The following is a 16,009-nucleotide window of genomic DNA, read 5'->3' as shown; positions in this document are numbered from 1 at the left end:
TCTCTTGATAATGCCATTCCCCCAAAACTGAAAAACAGTTGTCTGTAATTTTGAATTTATTACACTTGATGTCAAAGTATACAGAAATAGTTTTGATTTACACTCAATATTTGAAACGTAACAATAAATTGAGCTTTGCAAATCCACCACCCTATGCAAGAGCTGAAGCATCACCAATGCTGCTGGATACCTCGCCTGTTCCCACTGCATGTGTTTGGCCACAGACAACAGCAGTGCAGCTGTCCAAGAGTCTCTCTCTGAGTTTGGAAAAAGAATTAAGAGACTCTGAAAAATGATAAGAAGTGCAGCTTAGGACCAAGGGTGTCTTTAGTACTTGGTTTCTTAAAACATGGTTTGGTTCCTTGATCCACCCACTCAGCATCTACTGAGCGCCTACTGTGTGCAAGGGCCCATGCTAGGAGCTGCAGGGGTGGAGAAATGATGTGATGGTCCCTGCCCACACACAGGGTCTGGAAAGAGGGTTTTATTGTTCATAACATTCTGACTTTAGAGGCACGGATAGCTGGTCATATATTGTGCTTCTGCTACCAATTTTGCAACTGTCTTAGAAAAATCACTGTGTCCTAGTGCTTTCATTTTTGTTTTGTTGTTTTTTTCCTTTGAAGAAAAATATCTGTTCTGTTATTTTACTGGAATGCCAAAAATACTAATTAGCAACATCAGCCAAGAACCCTTAGGGCTTGGGAGGAAATGGCTTGATAAGAATATTGCAGGATGTGGTTGCTGGATGGTGCACTTTGGAGTTCACCGGGAAACTGGGACAGGAACGTGGGGCAGCACATGGGTGGGAGTGGAATGGCCTAGCAGGGCAGCGGGGTGCTCAAGAGTACATCTCTCCCGGGTGAGTGGATGTGACTCACAGAGAGTCTTAAATTTTCCAATCTTGGTAAGAAAATAAAAAATAAGGAAAATATTATGGGGCAGTAAATTCATATCAATGTGATACTGTCTCAAAACCAAGTGACCTTTTCTTCATCGATGCCTAGAGCACATTTATTTCCCCAGTGTGTACAACTAATGTGTTTCTGCTTAGAGAATCCTCTCCTCTCTCCCTCACATTGGGCTTTCCGATGAACTTGGAACCAGATCCCCACAGCTATGGTCCAACCCTTTTCCTAGCAAGACAGACCTCCTTCCAAACCTTCTTTTTCATGGGCTGCTGGTGTAGTAGCTAAGTAGTAGAGTACTTTCGTAATGTGCCCAAGGCCCTGGGTTTGATCCCTGCCACTGCAAAACAAATAAAAACGCAAAACAAACAACACTTCTTATTCCATGTTGTATGGGCATGAACTTTTCTGGAACCATTGCCTGTTGGGGGTGTACATACTGGTGATCACATGGCCTCATGGGGAACTGACCATCACACATTAAGTGAAACTTGTGATGGAGATGCACAATGAAATGACAGAGTTATAGACCAAGCAGCCTGCTATAGTCACATATCCCTTCCCCGTGTCATTGCTGCTGCCAAGTTGGTTGTGTTTTCTACCTAGACCAGCCAGTCTCACGGAGCCACCGAGTTGTTAGGAATTTGGGGCCCAATATTTTAGAGGATAAAAATAAAACTAAAGGAGAAGTTACTTAACCCAATGCTGAGGGCAAGCCAGCCTCAGTTCACATCCTGCTAGCTGGATGGTTATGGACAAGTCTCTTAACCATCTAAGCCTCAGTTTCTATCTGTAAAATGGGGATTGTGCTTATCTCCAAAGAGTTGGTAAAGGGTTATTACATGGGAAAGTTAATTTCAGGAGCTCTGGGTATAATGGCCTGTCAATAGAAAGTTCTTACTGAACTACAGCTCTTACCAGCATCACTTTCTTAAGAACATTTAAAGAAAGTTCCCAGACCAGTTTTTTTTCACCTGAATTAGCTGCTCTTCTGATCACACTGGCCAGTTTTTAGTGTGATGTGGATGCAGCTTACAAGGTGTGTATGTATAGTCTAGTCTAGAAGCTCCTTGCTGCCAGGGTCAGGCTTAAGGGCAAACAGTATTCTGAAATTTGGTGTTTACTAGTAGACAGTGGAATCCATCTGGTGATGTGTATTTAGAAAGAATACTAGTAATAATGAATACATAATGTCATCTTCAAGTTAAGGAAAAGTTTTGTTTTCATCTTTCTTATAATTATCCTTCACCAGAGAAAATAATTTCACTCTAATTTAGCTGTTGTTATAATTTAGATCTAAAATATCCCCCAAAAGTCTCATGTTCAGAGGTAGGGCTTCTGGAAATGGGGATCAGTGATGAGTCCATTGACCAGTTCACAGTTGACTGTGCTGGTCACAGGTAGGGCCTGGTTGGAAGAAGAAGGTCACTGTGGGCGTGATCTGGAAGGTTGTATTCTTGTCCCCAACTCCTCCCTCTCTCTCTCTCTGCTCCCTGGCCACCATGGGTTGAACAGCTTTCCTCCAAAGTTCCCTTCCACTGTGACACTTCTGCCTTGGAGCCAGCCAACCATGGACTGAATTCCCCAAGCCATGAGTCAAATAGACCTCTCTGCCTTCACTGGGAAGTTTCGGGTGTGGAACATTTTGTGCCAGTGACAGGAAAGCTGACTAATACAGCTGTCTAGGAAGATTATTGCTATCCTCAGAAAGGTAGTTCTCAGCTTTTTCTTGATAAAACTTGCAAAAGAAATGGTTGGAAGAATTTCCAGCAGAAAAATGTGACATGGGCTGGAGCTGAAAAAGATACCTGGAGGAGGAAAGGGGAGATGCATTCCCTAACTCTGCCACTGCTTTGCCCAGGAGTCACTGTGCTCATCTGTGTGGGGTGTCCCATGGATGATTCTCTGGCAGTGTCTGAGAGTCACAGACTCTGGTTCTGGCACTGCCATCGCATGCAGGCCCACGCTTCTTATTCTGTCGCCCAGCCTTGGGTCAGCCCTTAGACTCATTCTAGCTTGTGTTGAAAGGTGAATTAAACTTTGTGGTTCCTGGAAGATGTAGGCAAAGTTTTCTTAGAAATAGAGAGAGGCTCTGCCTGGCAGTTTGAGGTCTTTAAAGTTATATTTGAAAAGCAGTGCAAATACTTTTGCACAGGTATGAAGTGCACAAATTTCATGAAATAGATAATACTAAGCCCCCCAAAATGTGTTTCAGATTGCAGTTATTTTATGTATTAACTGTAAATAATGTGTAGAGTACAAACTTTGCTCTCACTCTTACAGATCACTATATAAGCAACAGATATGCAGCATGGTCAGTGACCTTCCATGCCATTTTTTTCAGAGGCTCTGCATTTGATCCTGCCTGTCTGATACTTAGCTTAAACTCAGGCAGCGAATTGTGTAGTTGTGCTGCTTCCTGACTCCCAGTGATAAACCACATGACTGTATGCAAAGATAGATCACTGAGAAAGGGAGTGAGCTAACAGAGACCAAAGGTGCAACAAAGGAATGAAAAGATATGGTACCATAAGTGAACTGGAATCAAACATACATGGAGTAAGAGGAGAGCCGGCAGGCTGTGGGGACTGCTGATGGCATGACAGCCTCTGAGATTCAGGGCTTGGAACCAGCGAAAGTCAGGCTTATCATCCTAAGTGAGAATGCTGTTGTGGTGAGAAGCATAAAGGTGTCCCAGAGGAAATGAGGCCAGCAAAACCTGTCACACTCATTAAAGGAGCTCAGGGATGGTGCCTCTGGAGGCAAAGAAGGCAAGAAGATCCAAGCCAAGGAGAATGACAACTCACCAAGGTAGAGAAAAGATGCCTCCTTCTTATTCTAATTTATACAGCTGGAAGAGGGTGGCAACCACCGTTCAAATTATTCTTGATAACCTTATGGAAAAGCAGTGAAATCTTAGTTGTGAGAATGTTTTACATGGTGCTGAATAAATACTTGTTTTACATTTCGTTTGTCTGTACATAAATAACCAACAATAAAAGGGGTTACAGTGATTTGACAGAAATCTTAAAATGTCACAGGACAATCATAATTTTACCTTGTTTGTAGATAATGCTGTCCCTGATCAGTTTTTTGATCTGGTTCTGTCATGCAAAGGGAGGCTGCCAACAGTTGTGTCCTGACCCTGGATGGAACCCAAGTAGGCCAAGGTCTGCTCCAGAAGAAAATGTTTCCTTATTGCTTCAGGCTTCTGCCCAGATCTGTTCTTTATCTTCTACTCTTTTGCTGGGTTTACAACTGTGCAGTCAGATCACTGCAGACAAATTGCCTCCTCCCCCTTGTGCCTAGATTCCTAGCCACACTCCATCAGTCTGTGGTGACCACTTGTAGTGCATTGACTGTAACTGTTCGCTTCCCCAACTTCCTGCTGCAGTCTGAGGGACAGAAACTGGCCTCTGGCCCCTGGCTGCCTCTGTCTTCTTTTTAGTCCCAGTTCTTAACCTCTTGTATAATACATCATCAATAAATATTTTTGAATGAATGTTGAACATATTATTTGGAGCAAGCACAGGGGTCAGTTTGCTTTTCCTTTTTACAAATCAAGTTCAGCTATGCCTTTAATGATGAGTTTAATGATGAGGTTTTGGAAATATTTTGTAAAATCATGTTATGAGACTTGCATTAGTGAATGGTCAGTAAATATTAATGAATGGCTAAGTCTAACAATGAAACTAAATATTGATAGGTGAAATGTTAAAGCTGAAGAGGGACTGCATGGTTTTTATGGTTTTTAGGTGTTGGTGGTAAGTAACAGCTTCTTTACACAAAAATGTAAATAAATGGATAAGAAATAGACAGTACAAGATTTCTTTGTAGAATCCAAGGAAGAGTCCAAGGAAAAGCCATGGCTTGGGAATGGTCGGAATGGGTCACCTCTGAACACCTTGACAATGGGAATTTAAGATTCTTCCATTAATAGCTCTCTTGCTAATGGGCCATGGGTTCTAACCCTCAGCCTCTGGGTCCCTCTACTCAGTTTCCAAATTTCCAGGAACTATATCATTAGCTCAGCTATGATCTGGGAGACGGAGACAGAGTCTGTTCTCGGTTGGTTGGATCCTATCCCACCTTTCCTGCAGAAAATATGATTTTCCAGAGCCAGGCAAACATTAATAACGGTGACTACCAGTGTTTTACTCTAATATGTATATATTTTCTCCCTATAGATTTTTCACTTTGCTGACGACTTGAATAATTAAAAAGAAGTTTCTCTAAATCAATGTTTTTTAAATGGAAAGAATTTTAAATAATTAAAATTTAATTTAAATAAGAATTTTAAATTTTAAAGAAATTCTCTAGTACGTGTCTTTATATTATAGATAGTCCTGTTTTAAAATGTGGACTTTATTATTATTCAGGGATAGTAAGGCCAACAGATCAAGGGACAATTGCCATTGGAAAAATTGTTCGAGAGGAGGAGCCATGCCACATCACACAGGGCTGTCCAGGATAGCACCGAGGTCAGTCAGGGGCCGAGGGACTGGAGAACAAGGACAGGGCTTTGCTGTGGTGTCTGTGGGATGGTGTGTGCAGACAGGCTTAGGATTGGCTCATTTGGATGTTTCAGGAGGTCTGGGTGATAGAGGTTGTTCCAAATTATCTGGTTCCTGGCCCTGAGTGGTCAGGGCAAGGGCACAGCGTCCAGGAATCTTGTGAGGGGTGTTTGGGGCGTGGGCTCTGGATTGGTCTGCACTGGAAAGCTGAGTCCAGGAGAGCGGTCTTCTGGCTCTAGGAATTGTTTACTCCTGGGAGAGGCTGTCAGTAAGGCCCAGATGTCAAAGCCTCAGGAACACAGAAATAAAACAGCATAATTAATGCAACTTCATCTTTGTAAATGTTTGTGTCTAACTACGACCTAGCCCTTGGCTGTGAACTTGGCCTCCCCCCTCTCCCCTTCCCTCCACCACACAGGCTCCCTTGTGGTCCCTGGAACACCTCAGACACAGTTGTGTGCTGGAGCTCTTCCTGGACGGCTTCTCCTTTAGACTTGCACTCCTTTTCTGACTGCCTCGTCCACACCTCTGCCAACACCCACCTCTGCCTGCTCCTGTCACTCGGCTCTAGTGCATTTTGTGTAGCACTTATCATTTATTAACATTCCACATAATCTCCTTTTCCCTCCACTATGACAATCAAGGAGTCTTTATTTTGTTCATCAACAACCCTGTCTCAAAAACAAACAAAAAAAATAGTAAAGCCTCTTGTATTTCTGAAAAAAATTCTGCAAGGAGTTAGCCATCAAATATTTACTGAGCAGCTCCTGAGGGCCAGGCTGGGGCTGGGTATGGGGGTGGTGGGCAGCAGGCAACAAGGCTGCATGTCTCTGCTCTCCTGAAGCTTCATTTTCCATCGTGGGAGGCAGACCATAAATAAATGAGTGGGTTAGGTGGTGGTGAGGTTGTCACTGGCTTTCTGGCTGGCATGGAATCTGGGTTCCCGAGCCCAGGGGAAAACTGCAAGCATCGCTTCCTTCTATTCCATCTGTGGGGCTTTTCAGTGAGCAAATAGAGGCAAACTTTCCCCATTTTACTTCTATCAGCTTCATGCCACATGATCATTCTTTTCATACTTTGGCGAGGGTTGAGTGTTTGAACGAGTTTCTGAAGTTGTTTTGAACTTCCTTGTGTTCCTCTTACTTCATAGGTATTTCAGAGTGCCGTGTCTGGAGAGAGCCTCAGACTTGGAGGCAAATGCCATGGGCTGTGGAGCCAAATAGATGGTGCTGCAAATCATCACTTTACCTGCATTGATTATGCTGTTAATAATTTCACTGCTTGTCTTATTTGAATATAAAGCTAATTAGGAAATTAAAAATACTGGAAGTTGCAGCAAGCAGAATCCCCTCCAGAGTGACTGTGTCTGTATCTAATCACTCAATTCTTACAGTAGCTTGTGAGTTGCTGTTCTGATCATATCTCACAGCCAAGACTGTAGGCCATGGAGATGGAATAACTTGTTTAAAAGCCCCTGAAACCAGTCGAACCAGGTAGCTTCCAAGTAAAGTTTCATGTGTGTGTGTTTGTGGCTCTCGGGGTTGAACTCAAGGTCTTCACATAGAGTTACATCCCTAGCCCATTCTTTATTTCTTGAGACAGGGTCTCACTGAATTGCTCAGTTGCCCAGCCTGGGCTAAGACTTGCAGTCCTCCTGCCTCAGCCTCCCACAGTGCAGGAATTATAATATCTACTACCACACCTGGTTCAGAGCCCCATATCTATCCAGTATATCGCAGGCCTCTTTGTGATGCAGCCTCTGAGGACTATGACTTCTGCCAAGATGCTCTCTTCTCTGTGTTTCAGGTTTTGCTAATCTTTGCAAAGGAAGATAGTCAGAGTGATGGATTCTGGTGGGCCTGCGACAGAGCTGGTTACAGATGCAACATTGCTCGGACTCCAGAATCAGCCCTCGAATGCTTTCTAGATAAGCATCATGAAATTATTGTCATTGATCACAGGCAGTCTCGGAACTTCAATGCAGAAGCAGTGTGCAGGTACCTTGTTCCTTTAAAGTGTTTTTGCCCACTGAATAGCTCAAAATGAGCTTCATTTATAGATATCTTTGGTTCCATCCCAAATATTTCTGTAACCTATGTCAACCTCACTAAGCGGCATACCCAGGGCTCTGTGACAAAAGCTGTAGTTCCTCCTTGTGCACTCATCTCACCTTCCTATGTCTCCACATTTGAGTCGTGCTGAATTCCAAGGTCTGAGCTGGGCCTCCGTAAAAACTACAGCTTACTCCTCTTTCTACCCCAAGGATTGTTCATAAAAAATACCAAAATTCATACAGTTCTCATTACACAGATATAGTTTGGATCTTAAGAAGATATTTTAAGCTTCGTTATTCTGTCCCAAAATGAACATCAGAAATGTGTGAAATGTGTGATTTTCTATGCCTGACACAGATGGGCCAATCCTGAAGCGGGCTTCCCAGAAAGAGAGGGAAGGCGGCCACTTTGCAGCAGCAGTGAGTCTTCAAGGGGCCTGTGCCCCCTGAGCTCACTGAAATGCTGCACTCTGGGGAGCAAACACATGCCTGTTTGTAAATAAATGCACAGCCATAGAAGGTAGCTTGGGGTGCACTGAGCCATTTAGGAGAAGTGGAAAGCTTTGAAGCTAGGCAGGAAGAATTCACTAATGAAATGCTAGACCAGGACAGAGTCCAGTTACATACGAAGCTGGAATTGTCTTGAATATTAGTAAGTGAAAAGAAAGGTGAGAAATGGCTTCTTAGAAATTTTGGTACAGAAAAGGAATTAATGGATTAAGAGAAGTTTCAAGCAGTGCCTTGCTGCTCATTGACAGTCTCATTTTCTCAAAGGAGAATTTTCTTAACTACTTTTAATGGTTTCAAATCTTATCTTTCTGAGTAGAAATATTTTCTTCTTTGAAATAATATATATACATATAAAATATTTGGATGCTATTTTACTATTAAGTATATTTTCTAAGTATTGTATTAGCTTTTTCCTGGCCTTCATTTGCTTTTCTTACATGATTTTATAGTAGAAATACTACAGTCCTTAGTCATATGTAGAATGATTTAAGACACACTTCCATTGAACAGGAAAAAGTATAAGAAGAGATAATTCAAGCCAAGGTCTTATTTAGTAACCAAGCTTTACATTTTTCCTTGAATGGAAAGAGACGGTTTTGTTATCTAACCAGTGTGCCTCTTTCATAGCCCATGGGTAAACAATGGGTAAACATTAGGTTCAGGAGCCAGATGTCCGTACCTGATTGGGCATTTGGTGACTGTTGCTGCTCATAGTGAGGGTGCCGAATTCCTGAATGCTCCACAGCAAATGTTCCCTAGGGAGACAAGTGGGGGCACGCTCCTGGCAGACAGGCATCCTTTACTAGTCTGTGACCCTAGAACCCTGACTTGGAGCTGGACTGGACCTTGGCCTGGCAAACATGCTTGAACTCTAGCATCCCTGCCCCCTGCCAGGTCTGCTTTAGTCCTCTTACCCAGGATGAGGTCCAGGTCTCTCTTACCTCAAGCGCCTTTGGAGTGGTGAGAGAGAGAGAGGAGCTGAGCAGTAGGAAGAAACCTAAAAGGTGGAAGCCAAGAGAGGATGTGCTTCAGCCCACTCCTGTTAATTATGTGGTTTAGCCCCTTGCCTAAGGGCAAGGTGTGACCCTCGAAGTGCCTACACCATTTCCCTGGAGTGGGAGAGGCCAGGGATGGTGAGGAATGCGCAGTGCTTCCCTAGAGTGTGCCCAAGTCACTGTGTGTGTCTTTCATTTGATGTGCACTGGTACTTTGCTGGGTATCCAGTAGGTTCCTAAGGATAAAACGAGTGTACAAGATACTTTGAGAAAGGCCAGGGAATTTTGGAATTGAAGAGGTCGAAGCAACAGGAGCTGCTGTGGTGGTGGCAGTGGTGGGGCATGGATAGCACAAATACACTAAGGCGGAGAGGAGCAGAAATTCCTAGAGCTAGGGAGAAACAAGTACATGTTGTTTCACGAATCATTTGGGTGTAGCTTCTGGCGATGGTTTTTTTCTGAGAAATCTCAAGATACACAGAGACCAGACCAAGGGCACAGGTCAAAACAAGCATGCTGCTTTGCACTGATTCAAGAATGTGGCCCTTTATAAAAAGATCCTCTAAGTCATGATCCCCTGACCAGAACAGCCCAAACCCTGAGCTTCAGCAGAGCACATCTACTAAGAGTCACCGGCCTCAGAATTCTGTATCCTTTATGCATTTTGATCCTGTTAAATTTTTAGGGAGTAAATAAACACAGGTGGTCTTATTTCAACAAGTATCATTCTATAATGATAGTTACGATATTGCAACATCTCTCACTCCAGCTGATGACCAAGTTGCTTGAAGTATTGAAGCACAAACAAGAGAACAGCTGAAAATTTTTGGCAACTCTTTGAACCATCTTTTATAGGCTTTAACCTTCATTTGTACATCCATCTTCCAGCAAGTGCTATAAATTTTATTATAAAGTCAGCTTTCCGAACTATTATTTTAAAAGGAAAAAGATCCAACATAATTAGCTTCCCCAGGTACAAACTGATAACTAAGGAATTATAGGACTGCCATTTTTTTTCAGAGTGGAGGTTCAATCAAAAAACAAAATATACGTGGAATTTGCCATTTTTTGAAGTGGAGAATTGGCAGTCTGACTATTGGATAATTGCTTGGGAGTTAACACAATTTTTTAAAAATGAAGAGATTGTTCTAATCCACAAGGACATCTTTTTTGCTGTTTTTTATGTGTTCTCAGACATTTTCTCCAGAGGGAAATCTGGTTTGGGGCCACTTTCAGTGTGCAGAAGTCCCCTGTTTATTTAATACAACACAGGTCACCTTGTTTGACTTGGAGCCTTGTCTTTGCAGGTCGATCCGGGCCACGAACCCCTCGGAGCACACAGTGATCCTCGCGGTGGTGTCACCAGCGTAAGCACCTCCAGCCTGGTGGCAGCCAGCACTGTTCACCCTAAAGTGTTTGTCTCCTGTGACCCAGGTTTTCAGCTAGCTAAGCAGTGGGCATGTGTTGGCTCCTAAAATATCAATTTTAAATTTTGCTTTGGGATTTTCTTTTGTTTGTTTCACAGTTTCTGGAAATATTTAGGTTTTTCTTCCTATCTCATATAATTGTGGTTAGCACATTCCCATGCACCTCAGAAAAAATTAAAGTTTACTCATCATCATTATATGCCAGAAATGAATAAAAATGCTAAGGAGGAGGTCTGGAGAGAACATTGTTCCAGTTGGTCTTTTTTCTTTGAACAAAAGAAATGGGAAAAGTGCTCAATTTTTACTTCAGAAGAAAGAAATTGTAGCATGGGAACAAAGAAGCACTAACTGCGTCCCAAGAGAAGGATGATGAAGTATACATTGGGGCTGCTGTTGTGTGGCTAGAGCAGGCCAATGCGGTTCGTGTTGATACCAGACAGCAAAGAGGGCCTGGGCCGTAGGGACAGTGAGGCCAAGGGCTGAGAGGCAGCTCTGCTGGGTGTCTGGTCTAGAATGATCAGCCCTTAAAATGAAAGAGGCAACAAGAGAAGAAAGTTGTTTGTACAAGCTGCAATGGTTACAAGCTTTTACAAGTACAGAATTTTTGATAGTCAGCTAATGGCTGTCATTAGCTTCAGAATGAGTAAGATCTTCACTGGGGCCAGGACCTTTTGGACTTGACTCTATTGTAGTGCTTGACATGAATTCTGCAACAAAGGAACTAATAAGCTAGCAACTTGGACGAGAAAGTGTAGGGCTCCCCAGAAAGCTGGCCCAGGGGAGAGTTGGAACTGCTCCCAAGCCATATTGGCCTGTAGCAAAATGTGGCTGCAAAGTCCTGCTCTGATCACAGTCTCTTATTCACATGCTATGCCTTGAGCCCCTTCACTTGATACCTACCTGGACTGAGATCCAAAGAAAGCAAAGAATCATTTCCACTGTTCCTTACACCTGCCATCTGGAGGGAGACGAGATTGCAAGGAGTGGAAGTTGGCGGAACCAAGAGGTCAACCTCTGTCAGCCTTGTTTCTTACCTTTATCTTCTGCCCACTCTGAGATCTTAACAGCGTCTTAGAGCCTTAGAGATGGGTGCTAGAACTGTGCTGGGCCACACACCCTTTCCCCAAGCCTAGCGTGTTCTTTGGGCCCTAGAATGAAAGAAACCCCCTTTCCTTCTCAGAGCAAGAATGACTCCTAGTCCTTGACAGGTAGTGGCTTACTATGGCTTGTTTATGATTTTCATCTATTTTTTCTGCTTTTTATTATCAAATATTTCATATAGACAGTGATAATAAAATGCATGTCTGTGTCAGTGCCAACACCTTAAGAAATAGAATATTCTTTACACCTTTGGAACCCTTTTCCTACCCCTTTTGACATGTCATTTGGAGGATGCAGAAGCTTGAGTTCCTGAGGGAAAGAGGGAATAAGGAATACAGAATTTCTTTGTAGGGCAGGATCAGCTGTGGGTAATGCCATAAATAAGCACTGGAATTTTACTTCCTGTCCTCCGTCCCTCCCTCTCTCCCTCTGTTCCTCCCTTTTTGAAACAGGACTCCTTGTTGCATGTCCCAGACTGACCTCAAATTTATGATTCTCCCATCTCAGCCTCTCAAGTAGCTGGGATCCACAGGCATGGGCAACCATACCCAGCTTCTCTTCCTATTATCTATTGGTATTTCCACCCGATCCTTTTATTCCACTTCCATGATTTTCAGGATGTGTACCCCATACTGCCTGCTGGCTATCTAGGGACATATTTCTGTCTCTATGGTGACAGCCTAGCTGTGCGAAGCCCTTGAGACAAGCCGGCTACCATCCTTACCCTGTACTCCAGACCCAACTGTGGGCTCAGTGTAGGACTCCATCTCATGAAATGAGTGACAGTGACCAGTTTTTGTTTCCCTCCCTTCTAACTTTGTGTACCTGCTGATGCTTGTTTCCCGTTTGGCCATGAAGTCTCATAGCCAGTACTGACTGGTGGCTTCCTCACACTGAGAATTGGACCCTGGGGCAGGAGTGGTACTTCCAGGAGGTCTGGGAACAGCAGTCTCAGGATGCGACTACTCCCACAGGTTTGATCCCCGCCCAGCAGTGAAACAGGTTGCTCACTCATGTGTGGCAGTGTCACCTTCAGGCACACTGCTGGAGTGTCCTCCACTGTTTGGGTTCTGTTTGGAGCTGGAAGATAGACGGGGGATTGATCGGTCCCTAAAGACAGGGGCATGCTGTGGGCACATGCTGGTCCGGAAGCCACTCTCAGAGCTAACGCCATGTCTCAGTGTGAGGAATCCTCATTTGTATCTGCTGAGTGACCACATTTTCTGCTTTGCTGCAGATCTGATGACCATGAAGAGGCCTCAGTCCTTCCTCTTCTCCATGCAGGCTTCAACCGGGTATGTAATGGTGAGCCAGCACCTCTTGGTGGTAGACACTTTACCCCGGAGTCTCCCAGTACAGCAAAGTGAGCAGTGTGGGAACTATTAAGGGAAATGAGCTCCAGGTCCATGGAGCAAGTGAGTAACCGCTTTCGTGGGATGGGTTAGGAACTACTGCTAGTCAAAGCTTTTTGGTTTTTTTCTCTTACTACTTCATGTATCTTAGCAATAGATACGGAATGATGCCAAAATACATCTTATCAGATCAGATCAAAATTCTGTAGTCCCCAAGTAAGCTCATGAAAATCAGTCTAGTCAGTCAGGTTCAACGTGTGTGTTGCTATATGAAGATGAGTTCACCAAACTGGCACACAGGGCTCTGTTGACTTGGACGCAGCCAATGCTCATATTGTAGGGACAGGCATGCTGGAACTCCTGGTTTATATCATTAACGACAGCCAAAGTAAGTTCTCTGATTGACAACTACATAAAAAACACTGATACTCAACTTGAAGATGAAGGTTGATTATTCCAAGGAGACTTACCCACAAACTGAATAGCTAGACTCACCAGGCATTTCAAGGTGAGACTTTGATTGGAGGCAAAACTGTGATCATAAAAATGGAAAGAAAATGATGAAGCTGATTTAAAATAAAGAAAGAAAAGAAGAGAGAGTACAAAAATGTAATTGAAACAAATTTTATATAAGTATATTTCATAATATTAAGAGAAAACATTCTTATAGAGAAGTTATGGAGGACCTTTGTATGCTTGCATTTTTTCATAGCAAGCATATTTATTATTCCTATTAAAAATATGAAAGGACTCCTTTTGGATAAAAAAAGGATAGAGATTCATAGTTAGCCTCTGCAAGTTTTGCTGATAATCTGAACTGAAATAAATGACCTGTACCATCTTGTGAATTCCTGGTTTAAACTACAAACATCAGCAAAGGTAAATTATTTGAGTGACAACTATTTGAATAACACTGATATTCAGCTTTAATATTGAGATTGACTACTTCAAGTAGACTTGCCACCATAGTAAGTAATTAGGCTTCCCATATACCCCGAGGGCTTTTAGTACAAATACTGTGAATCTCTAAGAGAAAGTATAATGCATCCCTTTAAAAACAGGGTATGGCCTGTGTCTGTGGATCATGAAAATTCCTTTGGGTCCTTTGCTGTCTGGGACTTCAAAACAATTCACCCTTGGTTGCAGACCACAGAGAAGCAGAAAGTACCTTTGTGGAGCAGCTGCTCTGTGCTTGGGAGTGCTTCAATGTGGGCCAGTGTTATATGAGAGCATTACGGCGGCATAGTGGTTTGCCATGTGGAATAAAAGTGAACACATCTAGTTGGAAGGGTTCTACATCCTCCTTGTGCTGTTTTGTGCCTGCCACCTGCCCGCCTACTGCGGTGGCCAGCACATGGCTTTAAAAGCTGTCCTGTGCAGTGGATGCCTCGGAGTCTGGGGTGGAGAATTGCCAGAGGACAGTTGACAAAGAAGCCATGTGGCAGCTGAGACTTACCTTCCTTATTTGTTTTCTGAGAAATAACCCTAGAAGTATTCACAGGGTTCGTGGATCTCTGTGTCACGTTACTCACCCCACCCCACCGGCTCCCAACACTGACCTTGTCCAGCCCAAGTAGGGACTGTCTGAGTGTGAGGACGATGTTTTCCTCCTTACCTGAGGGATGGTGGAGAAAGAACTTCACTCACATAGGCTGTGTGGATTAGAGCCTCATGCTTTGTAGTGTGGCCTTTGAGAATTCTGCTTTTAGCTCAGCGATTCTTCTTCCATCACCTTGGAGGTTGGTGTCATTTGGAGCAATAGCATCTTGATTGTAGGCCTGAGATTGCACATCTGCTCACAGAAAAGCTTGGGAGAAGCAGTCACTGTTTCCTCTTTACACATTTTGTAACCTGTGTGTGCCACTCTGGAAGGCTTGGTCTCCATGGATCTGGCTGTGTTCCTGAGTTTTGTAGTCAGCCACAGTGAATGAACCCCTGGTGGGAGCACAGGAGACAACATCCATTAGGGACAACCTTGAATGCTGGGTCCAGTCTTATTGAGGCCACTCACCAGCTGGGTCAGGGGCCCCTGCCACTGGGGCTCTTTCCAAGGGATGTACCTGGGACCTTCAATGGCTTTCCCTGAGTTACTGTGACTGGAGAACTGCTGAGGCAGATCTCCAGGTTGCTGTTCATTTCTAGAGAAAATCTTGTCTTTGGCAACTCTCTGCCCAGCTTGCATATATGCCAGCTCTTCCTGCCTTTCAGAGGTTGTTCCCCTTCCTGAGTCATTCTGATTGTATGATATCATTTGCTGACACTCGTTCCTGCGTTGCAGGCTGATTCACCAGCCCTTCAGTCTGTGGTCCATATGTGGGGATTCAGGAACAGACTGTGCCATCAGATACCCCCAGCAGCTCTCCTGGAGGCTTTTGGAGCCCTGTGTATGAGGCAACTGTCATGGTGCTCAGTCCCCACAGAGCCCTCTAGACACTAGCATCCTGGTAGAGGCACCTTTGGATGCTACTTCTTATTCAGCTGATGTTCATTCATCTCAAGTATTTCTGGAGCTGTGACTGGGTGCCACACATGTCTAGGCGCAGCTGTGGGACACAGTTCTCTCTGTAGAGGCCTCCTGTGGAGTAAAAAGTGGGGAGCCACAGTTTATTATTTTTTAGGCCAAGGTGAAGTGATACACTCCATTCTCCTTGACATATGAGGGATTTGATATTTTCTCTATTTGTGCAGAAGAGGGAACTGACTCAAAACAGCCTGAGCTCATATTGATGACAAGGTCAAATACTCAACAGCACATTCATCCAAATTCTGTGTTGGGTCTGCTAAAGTAGGATTTCCCAAACTGTTCAAAGAGACACTGTGTCCCCAGATCCCTCTATGGTATTTCATGAAAATAGGCTTCTGTGATCAAAGAAGTTAAGGAGGAGAGGAGACTGTTCTTCCTCCTTGCCCTGGGAATTCACAATGCACGTTAGCAGTGTTGCCCTTAAGCATATTGAGTCCTCTGGCAGCTCCTGTGTCAAGAAACTTGCTGTGTTCATCTCAGCTTTATCAAAACTTACTTTACCAGCTGGGCATCGTGGAGATGCTTGTAATCCTAGCACTCTGGGAGTCTGAGACAAAAGGATTGCAAGTTTGAGCCCAGGTTGGGAAACTTAGTGACTTTGCAAGACCCTGTCTCAAAATAAAAA

At 43.8% G+C, this 16,009-nt stretch overlaps 1 protein-coding gene across 9 annotated transcripts in view; it reads left to right on the top strand.

Annotated features, from left to right (window-relative positions):
- The window catches only part of Pde8b (phosphodiesterase 8B), a 241,082-nt gene that overhangs the window by 137,802 nt on the left and 87,271 nt on the right, over positions 1-16,009 (top strand). For all 9 annotated transcript variants that reach the window (XM_021248570.2, XM_004870183.3, XM_087201163.1 and 6 more), the window contains 3 exons: positions 7,229-7,419; positions 10,288-10,347; positions 12,746-12,803. In XM_021248570.2, the coding sequence (XP_021104229.1) occupies positions 7,229-7,419; positions 10,288-10,347; positions 12,746-12,803 (309 nt within the window). The remainder of the gene's footprint in view (positions 1-7,228; positions 7,420-10,287; positions 10,348-12,745; positions 12,804-16,009) is intronic.

This window comes from Heterocephalus glaber, unplaced genomic scaffold (assembly GCF_053883595.1).
Source record: "Heterocephalus glaber isolate CG9 unplaced genomic scaffold, H.glaber_assembly_v1.0 deba00001757, whole genome shotgun sequence".
In the NCBI taxonomy this organism is placed as follows: Eukaryota; Metazoa; Chordata; class Mammalia; order Rodentia; family Bathyergidae; genus Heterocephalus; species Heterocephalus glaber.
The sequence above is the reverse complement of the archived record's forward strand: the minus strand, read 5'-3'. Positions and strand labels throughout refer to the sequence as shown.